This window comes from Molossus molossus, unplaced genomic scaffold (genome assembly GCF_014108415.1).
Source record: "Molossus molossus isolate mMolMol1 unplaced genomic scaffold, mMolMol1.p scaffold_m16_p_10, whole genome shotgun sequence".
Classification (NCBI taxonomy): Eukaryota; Metazoa; Chordata; class Mammalia; order Chiroptera; family Molossidae; genus Molossus; species Molossus molossus.
In genome coordinates, this window is record NW_023425345.1 from 32,811,004 (window position 1) to 32,834,108 (window position 23,105).

The following is a 23,105-nucleotide window of genomic DNA, read 5'->3' on the forward strand; positions in this document are numbered from 1 at the left end:
ACATATTACTATCACATAGCAATTACTTTTGGATGTTACTCATAATTATGTATATGTAAAAATAAAGCTATTCTTTTCAAAGAATTAGGTGCTCATATAAATGGTTATATTTATAAAAGTAGATATTAAATCTATAGGCTTTTTAAAAATACCTTTACTTTGGCAGTAGCACTGGTTCTAGAATTATATTCTTTACATTGTCTTTATAAAATGTGGAGTCATTTTATAAATTTCTTTCCTAACACAAAAATAAAGTTATTAAAGATAAATTTAAAATAACACAAATAAGAATTATGCAAAATGTTTCATTAATCTGGCAAGAAAACTGCCAGATAAAAATAATGTTTACAAAAGTTGCAAACTATTAACTTTTATATGTTTTATTTTTCTTGAGAATAATAAGTTAAATCTATTTTATAGAGTAGAAAACTAATTTAAATTTTAATCAATTTTGTCATATTAATAAAAACTCAGATTATCAAAACACACATAGGAGAGGAAAAAATTATAAATTCATACACTGAGACATATGCAAGAATAAGTAAAGCAAAACTGCTATTTTCTAATCTAGAAAATAAGAAAAAAATCAAACATTTTAAATAACAAAAAGTTAACAGATATATTTCAAAATAACCATTTTAGTTTTTTTCATAATAAAATCTTACAAATAAATTCAGAAATTCAAAATGCTTATACTGCGTAAGGAATTCAACTGCAAGCTATTAGTGTTACTTTTTATTCAAATGATTTAAGATATTATTCCCCTTAATTTGAGCACAAAATGAAAATTATCTACATGCAAAAATAAATCCTGGACTTTGTATCTACACTATGATTAAACCAATAAAATGCAGATCTCTGAACACATTAATTTCTGAACTACACAAAATTTTCATAATTTAATTGTAGTAACTGAAAATGATCACTATTCACATTATCTTTTAACTTAAATGCCAAAAAAACAGGAGAAAAGGCTTGGATGGAAAGCTAACAAGGAACAGAAACAAACTTGAAAAAATAAAATAAAAGGTGGGTGGAAGCGCCTTACCAGTTTTGGGTGTCAAACTCAAATCTGTGTCAGAAGAAGAGGACTGTCGACTGTAGGACTTGGAAGGTGAAAAGGAATAAGTTTGGTTTTTCAGAGGGGTGGAGGGTCCTGATGAGTGAGTATTGGGGTTGGGATCTTCATTGAAGGGAATCCTGCCAGAAGAAGGTGGAGAAATATTAAGTAATCATGTGCCAAAGGACTTGACAGAAGGCAGCATGATCCAAACACCAGGAAAGTACTGGGGCAGGGCCAGCAGTCATTTCTTAAATGTGGAGCTGGGTATGAGGCCAAAGTCAACCAACTGCTGTTTAGCCATTCATCATTCTTCAGATAAATAATTATCTGCATTGAAACAGTTAATAAGCCAAGTAAAAAAGCAAAAAAGCATGAAATGACAGACTAAGGGGGGCAAAAAATATTAAAAGGAGAAATAAACAAAAAGAATAAATACATGACTGAAAATACTTTCAAATAAACAATGCTTTTTTTAAGTTACCAAAGAAATAATGATGACTGCAAATGGTGTGTGTAAATATTCACAATTGTTTTTATATTTGCACACACAGAGATATTGTCAAAAGAAAAATGTTTCCTTATCCTATAGCATCAAGAGTGCCACAGCTAAAAACACAGCAAGAGGAAAATGAATATAACTAGAGAGAAACATTGCATTTTATGCAGAATAGCTGCTTACCTGTTTTCCAAAAGCTCTCTTCCACAGAATCAAACAGACCCTACTATAACAAGTTTTGTAGAAGCTTTGGTAGCTATTTTGTTTAGAATTCAATCATCAATTTTTTTTCCCTAACCAAATGTAGTTGTAATGGCAAGAATACATACTGGAGAATTCTAATAAAAACTCAGAGTACACACACACAAGACAGGGTTCTTAGAGGATCTATGGAAGAGACTTTGGAAACTGAAAGAACACTTTCACTTCCATGTAGTTAGAGCCTCTACTGAGGCTAAATACAGGATTTCTTCACTGCAGGTGGACTTCGAGTGAGAAAAGGAAGAAGCCAAGACTTGTGGTACCTGCCTACACTGCCTGCCTGCCTGCCCTCTGCAGGCCACTCTGCCTGTGGCCTGCCTTCCCCAGCTCTGGAGTCTGAGCAGTCTCGTACCAGTATAGATGAGAGTGGGAACAGACACAGAGAAGTTCTGAGTAAGTCGTGAGCCAGTAGCAGTGTGAATTGGGCTGTTGTGAGTCGAGCGGCATCCATGGCTTGGAGGATGAACCAGCGGAGACCTGAGGGAATTTGTGGTCAAAGTGGAAGAAAAGAAAACAATACATACAACAGATAGCAAAGTTATGTTAAAATAATCTCAAAGAAGCTTTAGTTAAGGGAGAGGAACTATATTTTTAATCCCTAGCATGCAAAAAACAAGTTAAAAATAGCTAGATATTCATTCATTCATTAGGATATAGTTATAGTTTTAAAGGATCAGATTAATAAATTAGGACTGTGAATATGAAAAATAGCAGACAAAATTGTCAGTGGAATTAAAAATTTAAAAAAATAAAACACTAAGATTTGGATTTAAGTTGCTTTATAATGTTTGTTATTATTTTCATCACCACAGAGGTCACTACACAGTATTTTAGGGAGAAAACACCCATAAAAGTAAAAAGTCAAATATAAGTTCTTATATTACCTTTGAAACTGAGATATAAATAATTGCTGATATATTTTCCATAAAGAAAGTTTAACTAACAAAATTGTTTCTGTCTAGAATCTTGAGACAGGGGTACTTAAAAATAAGAAAAATGACAGCGTAAAGAGAAATTACTGCACAGAATGGACATAAGCAGATATAAACATTGCATATTTTAGCACACGAAGTATACAGCTTAAACCCAAGTTATACTGGGAACAAAACAAAGCAAGGAAACACCGCTTTTGAAAACACAATGCAAATTATTTTTGTCTAGCTCTCTCTCAAACAGAATATATTATTTAAATGTAAACAGATTAAACTACATTCTGAATTGAAATTTTTTAAGACATTAATTTATATCTTGTAAAGACCAGATCATGCACATGTACGGATATATTTAGATCAGACATACAGGTATATATATTCATATACAACATTTCAAATTTTCATCAAGAAATTTGGCTAAAAGGTTATAGTTAGCCCTGGCCAGTTTGGCTCAGCGGTTAGAGCGTCGGCCTGCGGTCCGGAGAGACCCGGGTTCGGTTCCCGCTAAGGGCACGTACTTCGGTTGCAGTTTGTCCCCGGCCCTGGTTGGTCGTGCGGGTGGCAGCCACTCGATGTGTCCCTTCACGTCGATGTTTCTCTCTCTCCCTTCCTCTCTCTCCCTCCCTCTCTATCTGTACAAAAAAAAAATGGAAAAATATCCTCGGGTGAGGATAAAAAAAATAAAAAAAATAAAAGGTCATAGTTACATTGGATGAGGGAAAAAAGTATATTATAGAATTAAGAATCCTAAACTTCATATTAGCAATTATTTCACTATGTAATGCCTTCGCTTATGCACAAGGAGGTGAAAAGAATTCTTGTATACACTCTGGAAAACTATCATATCACCATTTATTTTAGAATTGAAATTAAAAGCAGGCCAAGAGCCCAACTTTTCCTGTTTTTTTTCTCTTTTCCATTGCCCACTGGACATTCCCAACAATCACAATCTATCAAGGTTCAAACATGAGCTATCTATCATTGATCAGCAAAAATGGTCTACAGACTATTTTCTGAAAATATCACTGATTTTACAACAAGACAAATGTTTTTGTTGCTAGTTTAAATTTAAAATGTGTTTAATATAACTGATAAAAATCAAAACATCTCATTGGTGATTTATTTGTATACAAAATAAGTAAGGTTTTATTTTTGTTTTTTCTTTCTCTGTTGAAGTGACTAATGAACTTAAAAAGTTCATTAAAAAGAGGAGGAATTACGACTGAAGTCTTTAGAAAGTACTTTTTTTCCTAAAATAGACAAGCAATAAATCATATATATTTTTTTATCCTTACCCGAGGACATTTTTTTTTTTTTGATATTTTGTTCAGATAGAGTGGGAGGGAGAGAGACAGAGAGAGAGAGAGAAACATCGACGTGAAAGGGACACATCGAGTAGTCGCCACCCGCACAACCCAACCAGGGCCGGGGACAAACTGCAACCGAGATATGTGTCCTTAGCAGATACCGAACCCGGGTCTCTCGGGACCGCAGGCCGACGCTCCAGCCGCTGAGCCAAACCAACCAGGGCTAAATCATATTTAAATGCACTTTTCTATCATCAAGATAATTCAGCTAAGAAACACCAAAAAGATTTATATTGTGCATTACATTAAACATCTAAAAGGAAAAAAAAAACCTGATGGAATAGGACACACCATTAATAAAGGTAAAATGAAATGAATACAATAAGATGAACATTGTAAAATGTTCAAATTATGACATCACATTAAAATGCAAATATACTGCAGCATCATCATAATGTATTCTTGGAGTTCTAATTCTTATCAACCTCCTTGCATGAAAGGTTGCCTTATAATAATACCCTAGTGGCACTTCTAATATCAAATCCATTCAGGAAGGAACATAATCCAAACTACCTTTATCAAAATCCTGTCTAAAATCAACAATGTTATCATTAAATACCAAAATAATTATAATCAACTGAATCATAAAACAACTTTAAGCTAGCACTCAAATTGATTCATTATAAAAAATACAAAGAAGTGCCCTGGCCTGTTTGGCTCAGTGGTTGGAGCATCGGCCTGCGGAACAGAGAGTCCTGGGTTTGGTTCCCGCTAGGGGCACGTACCAAAAAAAAAAAAAAAAAAAAAAAACAAAGAAGCTAGTGGAAATAAAGCAGCCTGAGTATTAAGGGTTTTTGGTTTTTAGGTAGTAAGATGTCTTCCAGAAAATCTTAATGAAGCAACTTACATTCTTCATGGTGTGACTATTTGACAATTTAAGGCAAATGGCTACAACAATATTAGAAAAGGAGAAAATTTACCCAATCCCAGAAGATTTACATTATTGTAACACTTCCTGAATACAAACAAATCGCATTCCCCTACTACTCATACATACATCATTCTAAAACACCAATGGCTAATCTAGCTTTCTCTTTCCATTAATAATTTAGTGAAAAGAGGAAAACTTCAGACATCACAGCTGCAAAGCCAGACCCCTTAAGGCAGTATAGATAAAGATGGAGGGTGGCAGGGGGAGGGACCCAGGTCCTTAAACTTGCTATGGAAAGAGAAAAAAAATCTGAGTTCCACCCCCTAAATCTCTACCCCTGCAATCTGACTTTACCTGTAGCAACAGGCAGTTGATATATTTTTAAGACACATCTTAAATGGAATATAAAGCAAATTCTCTCTTCCAATTTATTTTAAACAATTATTTCACTTGTAATGTATTTCCAAATAAAATTAGGCAATATATATGCTCCCTCTTGTGACTAAAATGTAATCCGAATAACTAAAGGCCAGCAAAAAGGAAATAATTAAACAAAGAGAATAAACTTAAGATAAAGTGAAAATCTTTTTTAAAAAGATTGTTTTTAAAAACAGATTATGATTGGTTTCTAGTCAACCTCTCTTGACTACTGCTGAACTAGGAAACACTTCAGGTTTTCTGACTCCCTAATGATACAGCAAAGGTGTCATCAAATCAAACACTACAGGCTAAATCTATCCTGCCATCTGTTTTGTGAGGAAGTAAATTTTATTGGAACACAACCATACTCCTTAATTTGCATACTGTTAGATTGCTGCTTTCACACAACAGCATCAGAGCTGAGAAGCTGCTGTTAGCAAAGACTAAATTATTTACCTGTACCTTTTGGTTATTTACAGAAAAAGTTTGTTGATCCTTGATCTAGAAGAATTTTGAGACCAGTGAGTCTCACTGGAAGTACTACTGGCATTTAGGATGGAAAAAGTTTTCATAGCAGAGTTTTTGCTTGCTGTGTACAATAGTCCACATTTCTAATCTCCAACAGGATCGTCTCCCTCACCCCAATCATTATGACAGTTTGTTTCAAACATTCCCTTTTGATAGTACCTGCGCCACCATGTTGAACAATGACACACAGGCTGAATCCAGCCAACAAAGGTGTTTTCTTGAATCACACGTACTTTTTAAAAAATGTGTGAGCCTAAACTCCTTTAGATCAGGATCAGCAAACTCCTTTTTTTTAGTAAACAAAGATAGAAACCATCCAGCTAGTGTCTGCAATATTTACTATCTGGCCTTTTACAGAAAAAGTTTGCCGACATCTGCTTTATACAGTCCCCAGTATTACCTGTTTAATTATACCCAATTATTTATAAACACTGCTTGGCCTCTGTAGACATTCAAGTTTGAGACCCCGGCACAAGTCAATCTTTCCTGCTCTCTATAGTATGTTACTAATAACAAGCATAATTAAGTTATCAGGTATAGAGTTTTAAACATTCCCCAGAGAATAAGTAGAATTCCACACAAAGCATAAATAATTCATTTTATGCTTTAGATATACAGTGTTTAAAGATCCGGATAAGTTTAATTTTATGTTACTTTATTTGAATTTCATATTAAGAGTATAAATAAAATATCAGGAATATCTACATAGTTTTAAGCTTCAAATGTTGACAGTCATCTCTGATAAAAAAAAAAATCACTTAGGAACAAATATGTTGAACACCACCATTAAATTGTTTCAAATCCAATGAAAATGTATAGGTAAAAGATAAAAAGTTCCTTAAGAACAATTCATTGATTCATACTTACTCCTTCATTTCTTTGGATGGGGAATTACATGCAGGAAGGAATGCTGCTGGGCTACTTAATTTATCCAGTGTACACGCTGTTCCTATGGCTCGTACCACTAAACCAGATTCGCCTTCTAGATCAAAACATTGTAAATACCCAACAACTGCATTTCCTCTCATCTCAAGCACTTTCAAGCCAATCTTCCTCTGCAGTTCACCTACGAAAAAGGAAGAAAACTCATTCTGCTTTACCTCTCCACAATAAATGAAACAAAACTGGATATGGTAGTAATACAAGAGTCTAAAAAGACATGGATTTTTAGAACTTGAAAGGAACCTGCTTTCAGGGAGGTAAGACATTATTAGCTACGTTCTACAGATGTGGCAGGTAAGGTTCACTTATTCATGCATTCATTTACCAAATAACTGTTGGTCGTGTGCTATGTGCCTGGTATTCCCCCTTTTTTCTTTTTTGGTACGTGCCCCTAGCGGGAACAGAACCCGGGACTCTCTGGTCCGCAGGGTGACACTCCAACCGCTGAGCCAAACAGGCCAGGGCCCCCTTTCTTCTAAGGGCTAGATATACAGAGATAACCTAGAAGAGTAAAACCCCAATGTAGTGGAGTTTACATAATGTAAGTGAAACAAACAAAAAAACAACAAATATAAACATTACATATAACATATACAACACATAGCACATAATATAGTCTAATATAATTATATATGTTATGTATTATATATGATTACATATCATATAACACAAATATGTAGAATAAATATAATACAAATATAATTAAGTGTATTATTTAATATATTAAGTATAATAGATATATGAATATATTTATAATTATTTAAAATATGAATTACATAATTAATTTAATAATATATAAGTATAAATATATTTATAAGTATAAAATTATAAGTATAATTTAAAATACAAATATATACTTATAAATAATATAAGTATAAATGTAATTAATTTAGTAGTAATATATTAGTATATATACTTAAAATATATACATTTATTACATATAAATATTTATACTTATTTATTATATAGTATATATGTATGAATGTGTGTGTATATAGACACACACATATATACGTATAAACATACATTTTAGATGATAAATAAGTTCTTCAAAGAAAATAAGAAAAGTAACTGGGCAAGAATGGCAGGGAGAGGTAGGAGCTATAAATTGTCAGAGGAGCACTATGAAAAGGCAGCATTTGAACAGAAAGCATTAGCAAGATTACCTAAATCTGACTACAAACAAATGCTAAAGAGAAAAAACCAGAACCCAGTTTCCCACCTCCTTGCTAAGGGCACTTTCCACTATACCACTGTACAAGCAGTTTCCTTTTATTGCCTAGTTAAGAAGGAATTATAACCTTCTGATTAGATTTCTTCTTGTTATAAGATGAAAATTCATGTGGGAATCAGTCACTTATAACAGTTTTCATTGCAAAATTTGAGGTAGTATGTCAAAAGGAAGTGAAAAATTTAGGAGTATTAAGTCAATCCCTAATGAAGTTTTTTTTAAAAAAAATACCTGACATTAAAGAAATGAGTCTCTGTCTGGCCTCATTTGATGCCCTTGGTGTACGAATTCGATCAATCCATTGATATTCTGGGTCTTCATTGACCACAAGTTCTTCTACAAATCCATGAATTATTACAGCTCTATAGCACTTTGGAATAGATGTTGCTGTTAAAAGAAATAGTCTATTATGCTTCTTTATCACAAGATTAAATTAGATTATTTTTTAAATGTACAACTAAGTTCTTACCTTTTGGGTATATAGTACAAGATATATCTTTAACTGTGATAATTTAAATGTAATTATAATAATACTCTCAAACAGTCTTCTAAGTTCTATTTTATTCTTACAAATAATTTCTTTCACAAGACCTCTCATCTTTCCCACATAAGCATAATGAATATAAATTGTACTTTTTAAAATATGTTTTTATTGATTTTCTTTTTTAAGAGAGAGGAAAGGAGAGAGAGAAGCATCAATGTGAGTTTCTCAATCAATCAGCTGCCTCCTGCACGCTCCCCACTGGGGAACGAGCCCCAAACCCCGGCATGTACCCTGACCGGGAATTGAATTGGGACCTCTCAGTCCATGGGATGACACTCAGTCCACTAAGCCACACCAGCGGGGCTATAAATTGTACTTTCATAATTTAGAAAATAGCTAAGACTTCTTAAGTAGCAATCACTACAAAGCATAAAAATCAAAATTAAAGCCATCTAGATGATTATTATCTAAATACATGAAAAGCAGATAATTAATACAAAAGACTTTATTTACTCAAAGCTCTGTGAAAAAGTTCTGTACACTAGCCCCAGCCTCAAAAATCAAACCTTCTAACACAATCTAAGGAGTAATACAGCTCTGCAGTTTCTAATAATCCATGACCATATGGCCAATGGTTCAGTAGTCACCCTACTTAACAGACTCATTTAATGTGTCTAAATGTCATTGGATTTAACTAAAATCTGGTCAGATTCAAAAAAGGAAGAACCTGAGAACATCTACATCAAACTAGTTTCTTAAAATAGACATTCATGCCTTGAAGCTAACACACTGAGGAATTTTCAACCCTATTAATCCAATCAGGTTATGAATTGCCAGATCTGCCCAATTCTGACCCATGCTGTATGGTGTTCATGGGACTCCATACCTGTAGAACAGAACCCTATGTAATTTAAGATAGCACCATAGTGCTTGGCTATAGTGCTCTACTCCTATCTTTCAGAGCCCTCTACTAGAGTAAAATACTGCTGGATTTTTTTTCTTTTTGATAGTTATACTAAGTTTAATATAGTCATATCTTTTACACATTTGACAAAAGTAACTTGTTCTAACTTATGAAAATAAATTTAATAGGCAATAAAATAATAAAATGAAAGTAATAAAGCAAGTATGTGACAGTTATTTTTAACCTTGTTTTTCATAGATGTTGACCTACTGGCACAAGAGTAAAACCTGTGTGAGATGAGTGTCCACAAGCTTCTCCATAAGTTGGTGTCCAATAATTATGGTTTTTAAGGCCACTGGAGACTTCTGCAAGATACACACATACATCTACCACAAAGGGCTCCACATCTGTATTTAGTTTTAGATGTCCCATCTGAATGAAGTCTGAATATGCCACACATGTAGCCTCATCAAATTTGTTTCCCCAAATACAGATATTAGAGAGTATGGTATTTATTTCCACTGACTGAGAAAGTGCAGCAGGTCCTTCTGCCTCTGTGTTGTTGCTGACTAATGACAACCAGTGGACATCAAGGTAACATAGGCTACTCTTCAGATACAGTACATTACCTGTTTTATATCACAATTTTTATATGTTTACACATATGTAGTTCAATAAGGCAGGAATTTTCTTTCAACATGTGGCCTAGACAAGCTGTAGAGTCTTTCTGTTTGTCATACAGTATAGGTTGGTTTAGGTTTATTCCCTTAGTTATTTGGTGTTGAGTTAGGGCTGTAGCAAATGTTATCATACTTTATATTCTCAAATGAAAGGCACCCAGATCTAATTTCTCTAAGGATAAATTAATTTGTAGCATCGCAGCAAAAAAATATTCCACCTTTGTTTTCAATCTTGTTTCCAGTCATTCTTAGGTATCTCAGAATGTTATTCTTATATAGTGCTTTAACAATCAATTCTCCACCTTTGGGCCCAATATCCATGAAACAAGGTTTAAAAGTAAATGAGAATGCCCGGCCAATGTGGCTAAGTTGGTTGGGTGTTGTCCCGTGCACGGAAAGATCGCTGGTTCAATTACTGGTCGGCACATGCCCAGGTCATGGGCTCTATCCCCAATAGGGGGCGTGCACTAGGCAGCCAGTAGATGTTTCATTTTCACATTGATGTTTCTCTCTCTCTCTCCCTCTTCTTCCTCTCTCTCTAAAACTCAATTAAAAATCTTTAAAAATTAAAAAAGTAAATGAGATCAAGTTGTTTCATTAATATATGGATCCTTTAAAATTCTAGGAAAACTCCAAAAATCTTCACCTGGTACTCTTTCTACTGGCATTAAGTGGCTCTTATCGGCAATGTTTAATGTTATTCCTTCTAATCATGCTCATAGTCCGAGCTAGAGACTGGAATAGGATCTGGAGAAGGGGCCAGAGTTGAGGTAGGCTGGGTACAGCCTCCCTGTGGGCCATTGGCATTGTCATGACGACCACATGCACACATGTGCCCCACTGAATTTTTTTAATAAAAATTTTCATTTAATTTAAAATCAGATAAGTAGTCCCCAGAGATACAGCTATTGTTTCTGAAAAATTAACAATTTTCTCTTTGGCATTAAAACTAAAGCATAATAGATTTTCCATTAGCCTTCTAAAATAGTAATTTGATTTCCCATATTTATCAATTATTAAAATTCCCGTGAAATGAGTAATAAAATGTATTTACTTACTGCAAAAGAATTTGACTCCACATGATGACTGCCTAAATCGATTTAAATCATTAAAGAGGTCTACTTTGACAACTACATTGATTTCCCCACGAATACCTATAATTTCAAAAAGAATATCATGTTTCTACCTTTTAAAAAAAGTATAATTAAACAATCAAATGCCAATTAATGATTTTAAAATAATATATCAATCACAACAGCAATGCTAACTTTGTTTCCTAATTATTTTCATTCTAAGCAGTTTATTACATTTTCTAAAGAACACGTTTGCATTAAAGAATGAATAATATTCATTTTTACCACAAGTCTCTACTAACTTGAACCAATCTAACTAGAAAGGAATACCATTTAAATTGATGATGATAACATTGGCTGAACACTGATAACATTCTAAATACTTTATAAGTAGTATCTCCTACTGCTCACACCAACCAAGTAAGGTAATTTCTGTAGTATTAGAATCCCCATTTCAGAGGAAAAAAATTAAAGTTTAATAAAAGTTCAATAATTTGCATAGTGTCAGTAGTTAGTAAATGATGAAGCCAGGATTAAAAGTCAGATCTTTATTATCCTGGAGTAAATGTTCTTAACAATTATGCAAGAATCTGCTTTAACACAAAAGAACTTTAATTCTTTTCAATGAACATAGAGTAAACAGTTAAAATAAGCTAACTAAGAAATTCTAAGATAAAACGTTTTCAGAAGATTCTCTAACAAATAAAAATGGCCCAGCCTCTATCTAAACATTTACTAAATATTTTTATTTGACTGTCCTGACTTCCTGTCAAATACATACTTATGGAAGAACTCTTCTAAGAAGAGTGACTTGCACATTTACCCAATGAACTAATAGATTATGTTCCTAACAAAGAGCCCATGTAACATATTAAACCAACTATATGCAATATTCAATATAATATGTGTAAAAAATTCATTTATTCATACAGTTACCGCCTTTAATCCAAGCCCAGATTAATTCTCCAGTGGCTATTTTTATTGGTAATATAACATAAATCAGGATTTTATTTTTTGATTAAAAAGATGGTACAGACAGGGTGGGGCATAAGTAGGTTTACAGTTGTGAGCACGTGAAACAGTTCATTCTCGTATTACTTTTAATTATAGTATTATTGTCCTTATAAACAACTGTAATCTACTTTTGCCTCAACTTGTATACAACTGCATAAAGTATGAAAAAAGGTAAAAGAGGAAAAATAGAATTATAGTCCAGAATTAAAACTATCTAAGGATAAACATTTTTATCACATATTCTGCCAATTTAGCCAACAGCATTAGATATATGCAATTCCCTTGTTTCTAAACAAATTTGGGATCATCCAATAATGTTTTATAATCTGGATTTTGCAATTCATAATACATCATGCACATTTCCTTATGCCACTGTATTATGAAAACATTCTTTTAGTTCTGACTGTGTAACTTATGGTCTATATGTGCTCTAAATTATTTAAGTAAATCCTACTTTCCAACTTATTTGTACCAATTTAAACATTACTAAATAATAATAGAATATAAGTAACAATAAAATAAATATACATAAATCTCAGCAAACATCTTATTTTCTTATAAATATGACTATCAATGGAATTGCCAGGTCAAAAATGTAAAACAGGCAGAAAGACGCAAGACTGCAGATAGAAAAATCTGCCAGTTCCTTTTGGGTCCATTTACCATTCTAAAAATACGGCTAGCAGTTCTCAAACTTTTTTGATCACAGGACCCTTTTCAATCTTAAAAATTATTGAGGACTTCAAAGAGTTTTTGTATATGTGACTCATATCTATCAATGTTTACCATATTATAAATTAAAATTGAAAATTTAAAAAAATATTGGCTTATTGTTCTATTTAAAGTAATAATAAGTCTATGTTAATATATGCAATGCTTTTTATATAAAAATAACTACATTTGGAAAAATAAGAGTGGCATTGGGTTACATTTTTGCAAATCTCTGTAAAGTCTAGCTTAATGGAATACAGTTTGAAAGTATGTTTTGGAACATAGAGTACAAATGTGAAACAATTTTTAAATAATGCATTTACTAACTACACTGTAAAAATTTAACTCAGAAAAGTTTTTCAAATTATGTTCAGAAAAGAAACAATTCTACCAACAATACTTTACTAAATCTAAATAGAAGACATTTAAAGATATATATTTTAAAACCAAGGGTAGGTAATATTCTTTAAGGATAAAAGATTGTGATTTATTTTCTTAAAATATACTCCTTACCATGTATGGTATCATAAATTGGAAACCATCCTGAAATGACTGTTGCAGCTTCACTGTAGAGTAAAGGATCGATATCAATGTACACTTTACCAATGGCATCATTTGCACTATAAGTATCGTGGTCAAGAACTGTGATCTGTAGAGGTTCATCTTGTAAATCTTCATCATCCACCTAAAAGTATACCTTAAAATTAAATCTTGTAATTTAAAAATCTTCATTACCATAAATGTATATATATACCAAATGTAAAAGATTAGTTATTTCAGGGGGGGTGGTCCAATTAATATACAAACAAAAAGTTGTAACTCCATTTTCTATACAAGATGGCAAGTTTCTGGGGGAAAAAAGTAGTTTACCTCAAGCACAAAGTTAGGATAATTAACACACACAAAGAGTTGTGATTCCTTTTCTATATATTATTCTGTGTTTTACTACTCTACAAATGGTTTCTAGCAAAAATGCTTTAGAAATGTCATAACAGAGTCCATATATTATCTACACAGTAAGGATACTAAAGAGCACAATGACACCATAATTTCTAAGCACAATTTCAGAGAAAACTGTAAGTAAAACTAACACTATTTGTAAGAAAAAAACAACTTAAGTTCATGAATTTAGTTTATGAAATAAATGTCTACCCTCTCTCTCTCTTTTTGCTTACTCGTTATCAACTACTTAACACATGCCAAGCACTGTGCCAAAGAGAGGGACTACAATAGAGAATGCAATGGACTAAATGTTTGTGTCCCCACAAAATACAATGTTGATGCCCTGATACCTAACATGATGGTATTGGGAAATGGGGGCCTTTAGGAGGTAATTAGGTCATGAAGATGAAGCCCTTATGAATGAGATTAGTACCCTTATTAGTAAAGACAGGGAAAGATGAGTTCTTGCCCCATCATGTAAGGGTACAACAAGAAAATGGCCATCTGCAAATTAGAAAGAGGGTCCTCACCAGAACCCAACAATGATGGCACCCTGATCTCAGACTTCCCATCATCCAGAACTGTGATGAATAAAATGCTATTGTTTAAGCCACGTAGTCTACGGTATTCTCTTACAGCAACCTAAACTGACTAAAACAGAGAAAAAGAAAAAAAAATTATCTCTCATGGAAGACACATTCACTGTTTTGGCTGCCATTCTCTAATTTGCCAGTACTCCTCATCAAACATAGTGGCTAATTTTCTGGCACCTTGATCTTTAGACTTCTTCCCTCCAGAATTGTGAGAAAATATTTTCTGTTTATGCTAAAACAAACAAACAAACAAACAAAAATATATATAGTGGCTAGATGGAACACAATATTATAGATAGTAATAAGTCTAGGACAGCATACAAAAGGAGCATTTCCTGTAACTAAAATACTATACTTTTTAAATGAAGTCTATGAATGCTTGTTGTTACAGCAGATATACCATACTGCTAATGAAGACTGAGTTTGTAGTTAACTAAAATGTCTGTATGTTTCTTATATACGCTTTGATCAAGCAACATCTATGCAATCCCAACACTTTGGTTAAATTTTTAAACTTAATTATGAAACATTATGCCTTTCTTCATTCCCTGTTTAATTTCTTATTGATTTTAGGTTAACAATCCAGCCTCTGAAGATTATTATAAGAATTAAAATACATTACTTGATGACTTGTTTTTAAAAAGGGGTATTTCTCTCTAAGACAGACATAATTAAAATTTTTATGGATAAAATTGCATAATATTTTTATTTGCCTTTAAATATTCCTGCACCACTTCCCCCAAAAAAACTGGAGGGTTTGGTAACAAATAAAACAAGAATAGCAAAATGTAAACAACTTTGGTAAGTAAAAGTAAAGATAGGTGATGGATAAGTAGCTCAATATACTAATCTATCTACTTCTGTGCATATTTGAAAATTTCCATTAATAAAATGTTAAATTGCCCTGGCTAGTTTGGCTCAGCAGTTGGAGCATCAGCCTGTGGACCAGAGTCCCGGGTTCCGTTCCCGCTAGGGGCATGTACCAAAAAAAAAAAGTTAAATAAAACGATCATTTTGTGTTCCAATCCATTCTGATTCATCAATGGCATTCTCTCTACCACTACTGCATTATCTATATATTTAATGAAAAGAAAATAATAATAAATTAAGCCATTAACCATTCCTCCAAAGATGTCCCTCCAATTTCTAACTACATTGATAACATTTTTTGTTTACACTTATTTTACATACACTCATTCACCTATGAGTACTATCATCTTATCTCATAGAATATAAGGTATCCCTTACCTGACATTATAGGACTCTATACTAACTGCCTAGAAATAATTCATGATATATACATAGATAGCTAATAATGTGAATAGTCTGAATAGAGAAGTTTGGGAATTAATTTTAATTGATTGAGAGTTTCTCAGAAATGTTTGTTTAAAAATTTTAGCTGTACAGAAAGATACCCAGCCAAAAGACTACCCTTCCTAGCCTCCTTTGCAAGTAGAAATATAAGCATAAGTCATTACATAGAGCTAGATAGGTGGGTTCACAATTGTGTGATTTATAAGATATTTGGTCTTACTCCACAATTCCTAGCTCATGGTTCCCAAAACCCCTAGAATTTCCTAAGAAGTGAGAGTGATAAAGGTGCTATGTTAATAAGGTGACTTCTGGACCCCACTCAAGAGTAGGGGTTGGTTGCCAGGAAAACCAACCAAGTGACTAGAGGTTTGGAATTTTCATTTCCAAATGCTATCCCCCCACCTCTTCGGAGGGGAAAGGGTCTGGAGATTGTGTTCAGTTGCCAATGGCCAAGACTTAGTCAATCATGATTATGTAATGAAGCCTCCATAACAAACCCAAGAGGACAGCTCCTTGGTCCTTTAACGGAGAGCTTCCATGTTGGGGAACAAGAAGAGCTTCCACATGCCACAATGCTGGGCCCCAGCTCCATAAGGACAGACACTCCTTTGATCGAGACCTCACATTATATATTTCTTCATTTGGCTATTGATTCATATCCTTTGTAATAAATTGGTAATCTAGTAACATGTTTCTCTGAGTTCTGAAAGCCGTTCTAGCAAATTAATTGAACCCGAGGAGAAAGGATCGTGGGAACCTCCAATCTATAACCAGTTGGTCAGAAACACAGGTAAGAGCCTGGGCTTGTGGCTGGTGTCTGAAATGGAGGGCAGTCTATAGTTGAGTGTGCACCTAGAGGTCACTGGTTCAATTTCCAGTCAGGACACATGCCAAGGTTTCAGGCTCAATCACCAGTACAGGGTATGCAGGAGGCAGCCTATCGATGTTTGTTTCTCTCTCATGAATGTTTCTCTCTCTTCCTCTCCCATCCTCTCTCTAAAAGCAATAAAAACATATTTTTAAAAATAAAATAATAAAAAATAAAAATGCAATATTCCTGAGAAATATTGGTATGGTATAGAAAAACTACTTATATCTGAAATAAAAGGTATTCTTATCATTCCTATGGAATGGGTCACCTCAAAAACACACACTAAAAAATTTTAACATTTAAAAACTTACCTCAAATTTAAACCATTCCGAGTTCCACTGAGGGTTGAGGGATTTGAGATATACATCTGTTTTAAAAGTAGTATTACCAAATTTTACCTAAAAACAAATAAAAATAATCAAATACAGGTAACAAATATGTGAATACAAATAAAATTTAATGTCAGCAAAGCAAAGGGAGGATTAACCCTGGAGAGGAAAACAAACTACTATCCCCGAAGCCAAAAAGAAGAAAGTATAATATGGTTCCAGGTAAATTTATAGACTATACCTGGTACAAGAGATTACCCCCGTTCTGCTTGTCTAGCTCTACAAGAAAATTAAAACATAGACCATTATGTCAGTATGGAGAAAGGAATCAGTATGCCCTTCACTAAACAGGAGGTCAGACAAAAGGGAAAGTTTTAAGGGTGGAGGATAAGCAAAAACAAAAACAGAAGGTGAAAGGCCATCTCAGCAAGGGAATCCAGAACTACAACGCATTATTACAAAAACTCAGTAATATATTCTTGTTGTATTTTCTAACTTCCCATACGTATTTTAAATTTCTTATCTGTGCACACATGGTGATCAACAATAAACCATGGTCATTAAAGGTTTTATGTTCTAATCTTTAAGGATAATGAAAGCAGTTGGATGGAAAGACTATTGTATTTGATAGTACTTGTGGCAAACACTAAATCACAAAGATCCAAAAATAAGTAAATAAGAAAGCAAAGATGGTGGAAAGCAGGCTAAATCCTTGGGACTTGCTTCCAGTCAAGAATAGAGATTGTGAAACCCCAGACGACTTAAGAAGTGGTCAGGAAGCTTAGGAGCAGAAGAACTAGGAAACTACTTTAATTTTCCTAAATGTAATCTTTTCAACTCTTCCCTAATTCTATCAGTTATCCCATAGACCTTTCCTAACCTCAGAATTCACTGAAGGTTATATCCCCTTTATTACAATACCCAGTACAGAGTTTTGCATACTACAGGTACTTAGGAATGCTGGTTCAATCAGATAATCTATAAAACCTCCTTTCTTTCTTGACCTACAATCCCACTTATGGTATTATAATACTTTTAGATATTAATGCTTAATTGGTCCAGGAAATTTTCTAAAAGCAAAATATCCAGAACTATTTTTTTATCTTCTGTATATTTTTCTAGTTATTATATCATTCAACTGGAATTATCAGGAATGATAGCAACCATGTGGTATCTAAGTTGTGTGGTTAGAGGATGAAAGTTTTTTAAAATTACATAAAAATAATAACTTCTTGCATGATAAAGAATTTGATAAAATTAAAGATAAATAAGAAACTGCGGAAAGCATTAACTAAATACATCAAAAAACTAATTTACTCAATTTTTAATAAGTTCCTATAAACCAATAAGAAAAAGATCAACAAACCAACAGAAAAATGGGCAAGGGACATGAACAGACAATTCAAAGAAATGGAAAAAGAGATGTCTTAAATGTGTCAAGAGATGATCAATGAGTTTAAATTACAACAATCTTGACATACTAGTTTGACAATATATATCAAAATTTTAAATGCCAAGTTCAGATGTACAGTGGATATACAATGCACACAAGCAACATTAGAGTAGCAAAAGATCTGGAAAAATCTAGGTGTCCATCAGTTTGGAACTGGTTAAATTAAATATCGTAAAGCCATACAAGGCAGTCCTGAATAGAAAAATGAAGCAGTTCTCCAAGCAATGGTATGGAACAATGGCCAAAATATATCTTGCTAGTCCAGAACAGTGTGTATGGTATAATTTTATATAGAGAAATATGACAAAATGTTATAAGACATATAACATATGCTTTTATATGCACAGATTATTTCTAGAAGGAAATACAAGAAATGTTAATAGTGGCCACTACAAAGAACAGAACAGACTGCTTTGTTATAGGAAAGGTGATGAGAGGCTGACTCATTTTGTACCTTTTGGATTTTGAACCATGCACGTATATTACCTACTTTTTTTCTCCATTATGTATCTCAGTGGTATACAGGATACAAATGCACGTACATATAGGCATTTGATTAAGGTGGCAGATAAAACATAGTACTTCCAGTTATATTTGAATTTCAAATAAGCAATGAACTTTTAAAATATATTTCGAATATTGCATGGGACATACTTATGTTAAAAATATGAAATACAAATTGAACTGGTGTCCTATATTGTTATCTGCTAAATCGAGCAACCCTACACTCAGGGTGTGTTGAATGAAAAAAAAAATGAATGAACACTCTCATAATTTTATATTTGTTATTATATTTTGTAAATATATTTATCATCAGACAGGAAATTTTTTTCTCATTTTTTAATACTTAATTTGTTAAATATTTTTTATTACAGATGTCCCTCCTTTTCCCCCCTTTCATACCCTCCTCCCCGCTCCCCCTCTACTCTGCCTTCACTGTACTGTTCTCTATGTTCATTGGCTATGCATGTGTGCATATAAGTTCCTATTTTTCAAACATATTATTTTAAAATTAAAATAAAATCCACATGATAAAACCTTTATTTTTATTTGAATTACAGAATTCTGGATTGCCCTGGCCGGTTTGGTTCAGCAGTTAGAGCATCGACCTGCGGTCCTGAGAGACCCGGGTTCGGTTTCCGCTAAGGGCACGTACCTCGGTTGCAGTTTGTCCCCGGCCCTGGTTGGTCGTGCGGGTGGCAGCCACTCGATGTGTTCCTTTCACATCGATGTCTCTCTCTCTCTCTCTCTGTTCCTCTCTCTCCCTCCCACTCTATCTGAACAAAAAATGGGAAGATGTCCTCGGGTGAGGATAAAAAAATAAAAATAAATAAAAAAAAGAATTCAGGATCCACTTCCAGGATTTCGTCCTAAAGCACTTTGACATAAGGCCTCCTCCCCTAGAAATATACAATAAACTAAATAGTCATTCAACAGGAAAGTGACTAAATTAATAAATAATGAATGGAGTTGATTATACACACTGTCATGGGAAAATGTTGATGACATAACTGAAAAACCAAGTAGTAGAATATGTAACAGACAGCAATTACCTATGAAGAAAGGACTGGCAGGGTGTAGGTTATACAGTCCAGTGTGGCAAGAAAGAAGGAGCTTTCAAATCTTTTGTAATGGGAGCTGTTTGAGCATTTCCTGGATAGTCTTTAAAAATTTTAAATCATAAATGTTAAAAAAATTTAACTGAATAGGGCAACAAACAACCCAATTAAGAAATGGGCAAAGGACCTGCAGACACTTCTCCAGGGGACATACGGATGGCAAACAGACATATGGAAAAGTACTCAATGTCACTAATCATCAGAGAGATGCAAAGTAAAACTACAATGAGATATCACCTCACACCTGTCAGAATGGCTACCATCAACAAATCAACAAACAAGTGCTTGTGAGGATGTAGAGAAAAGGGAGAACCCTCGTATACTGTTAATAGGAATGCAGACTAGTGCAGCCACTGTGGAAAACAGTATGGAATTTCCTCAAAAAATTAAAAATTGAACTGCCTTTTGATCCAGCAATCCCACTTCTGGGAATATATCCAAAGAATCACAAATTACCAGTTTGAAAGAATGTACACACCCCTATGTTCATAGCTGTGTTATTTACAATAGCCAAGACCTGGAAACAGCCCAAGTATGCTTCAATAGATGAGTAGATAAAACAGCTGTGGTACATTTATACAATAGAATACTACTTGGCCATTAAAAAGAAGAAAATCTTACCTTTTGTGACAGTGTGGACGGACCATGGAGATTATTATGCTAAGTGAAATAAGTCAGTCAGAGAAAGACAAATACCATATGATCTCCCTTATATGTGGAATCTAATACACAAAATAGAAAGAGGCATAGATACATAGAACACAGTGACAGCTGTCAGAGAAGAGAGGGTCTGGGGGGCTGGATGAAAGGTGAAAGGATTAAGCAAAAACAAATATATATATATATATATACATATACATATATACATATATATGTGTGTATATATATATATATATATACATATACATATATATATGAAACACATAGTCACAGACAATAGTGTGGGGATAGCCAGAGGGAAAGGGAGTTGGGGCTAGGTAGAGGTGGGCATGGAGAGACTTTGTTTTGGGCAATGAGCGCACGATGCCATGTGCAGATTGTTTTGTTGAGTTTTACACTTGAAACCTGCATAGTTTTGTGACCCCAATAAATTCAATTAAAAAAAAAAAAGAAATTTGCCCTGGCCAGTTTGGCTCAGCGGTTAGAGCGTAGGCCTGCGGTCCGGAGAGACCCGGGTTCGGTTCCCGCTAAGGGCACGTACTTCGGTTGCAGTTTGTCCCCGGCCCTGGTTGGTCGTGCGGGTGGCAGCCACTCGATGTGTCCCTTCACGTCGACGTTTCTCACTCTCTCTCCCTTCCTCTCTCTCCCTCCCATTCTATCTGTACAAAAAATGGAAAAATATCCTCGGGTGAGGATAAAAAAAAAAAAGAAATTTAATGCAGGAAGAGAAACCTAGAGAGAAGTTACTACTCATTTACTAATTTAATTTTCATTATATTTCAAAATTAAAAATATCAAAGAAATACTTAATGTCTAATTTAACTTAAAACTGCTTTATTTGAAGTAAAATGTAGTTAGGATTTATAAAACCATTCAAAAGCCAAATGTACTTAAGGGTTTTGGCTCAATTGCCAAAAATAGCATATCATTTTTTAAGTTATAATTTAAAACCCCCTTCAGTTTTATCCCACTATATTATAGCATTATATTGTACTTTTGTTTTCTTTTTTGGTCAACTGTCCATTCTAGACACAGTAAAGATATGATAGTCCCCATACTGCATTAAACAAAGAAAAAACCAGTATTTTAAAAAAGGTTAGAGTGTATTCTGCCAACACTGTGATGACTCCCCTTCTACTAAAGAAGAATCACAGTCTATTTGGTCTTATTTAATTCAAAGGAGATTTTATTACTCAGCAATTAAGTGAATGCCTTACAATTTTATTAAAGAACATCAGGGATTTTAATGAGATTACCTAGTAAAGTACAAGCATTCTCTTTCCCCACTCATTAGCTAAATTACCTTGAGAAAGTTATTTAACCTGTTATTTAAGGCTGCTTCCTCCTCTGAAAAGGGGTGTTGCTGTGAGCATTACATGCAATAATGCATGGACAGACCTAGCAAAATGTCTCACACAGAGAAATACTCATTTAATATTAATTTCTTTTCCTCTCCCTGTTCCCTCAAAGGCTCCTGGATAAACACAAAATGATAATGTAGTCTAGCAGAACAGTTTGTAGCATGCACATTAACACTTCCTCAACCCATCCCATTCATCCTTAAAATTCCTGCAAGAATAATCACCTTTAAATACTACTGGGTCTTCACTAGCTTCCTATATGCCTCATATCATATATTGTAGAAATTCTTTCAACCGATTGATTAATCAAATAACTTTGTTAAATCAGAGAATCGTTAAAAATGAAACAAACAGTAAACCTTAAGATAAAACATAAATATTCATTCCTCTACCTTCTAATGTAAAACTGAGTAAGGGTCGGTTCTTTAGAGTCAGTTGTACATCATCTTTTTTTGCACAAACAACACCCATAATGTATTGTCTGTAACTGCCGGTTTGGGTGTCCTTAAAATGCGGTGGTAGAATTTAAAATCGCTTTTTTAAAACCATGAACATAGAATCCTAGATTTTTTACAATCTTCATTTAATTTAAGAGTAATTTTTAGTGACTGTATCCATAAGTCTTTACATAGCATTATCAGCTTATTCACACATTTCACCAATTTATAGGTTTAAATAAATTACAATATAGAATTCGCATAGACAACTGCCTCTTGGTAGAGTACATCAGCCAACTGATTGGAGAAGGAGGCACACAGGTACTGGAGAATAACCTAACTGTATGGGGTATTGAAGAATGTGCTCAGGAAGGAATGCAGAGCACTGGGGACTGTGACAAGTCAGTTAATGGAATGGGTAAGAGAACTTCTACTGCAGAGACTCTTCCCCCTAGCTTTCAGACCACTCGGTGGTCTGTATCCCCACCTACTTGCCAAATTTTATTTCCCACTTCTATTTAACAAGAACTCTGCCTTCAATTACATTTG

At 33.8% G+C, this 23,105-nt stretch overlaps 1 protein-coding gene across 13 annotated transcripts in view; it reads right to left on the reverse strand.

The window, feature by feature from the left end:
- C2CD5 (C2 calcium dependent domain containing 5) overlaps positions 1–23,105 on the reverse strand; it is a 95,412-nt gene that overhangs the window by 67,181 nt on the left and 5,126 nt on the right. For 9 of the 13 annotated variants that reach the window (XM_036250486.1, XM_036250453.1, XM_036250425.1 and 6 more), the window contains exons 3-8: positions 17,009–17,095; positions 13,491–13,662; positions 11,238–11,333; positions 8,343–8,498; positions 6,806–7,004; positions 1,049–1,200 (exon numbers count right to left, since the gene is read on the reverse strand). In XM_036250486.1, coding sequence (XP_036106379.1) covers positions 1,049–1,200; positions 6,806–7,004; positions 8,343–8,498; positions 11,238–11,333; positions 13,491–13,662; positions 17,009–17,095 — 862 coding nt within the window. Of the gene's footprint in view, positions 1–1,048; positions 1,201–2,172; positions 2,298–6,805; positions 7,005–8,342; positions 8,499–11,237; positions 11,334–13,490; positions 13,663–17,008; positions 17,096–23,105 lie in introns of those variants that run through there. The other 4 variants (XM_036250510.1, XM_036250515.1, XM_036250447.1 and 1 more) reach the window with 4 other exon arrangements.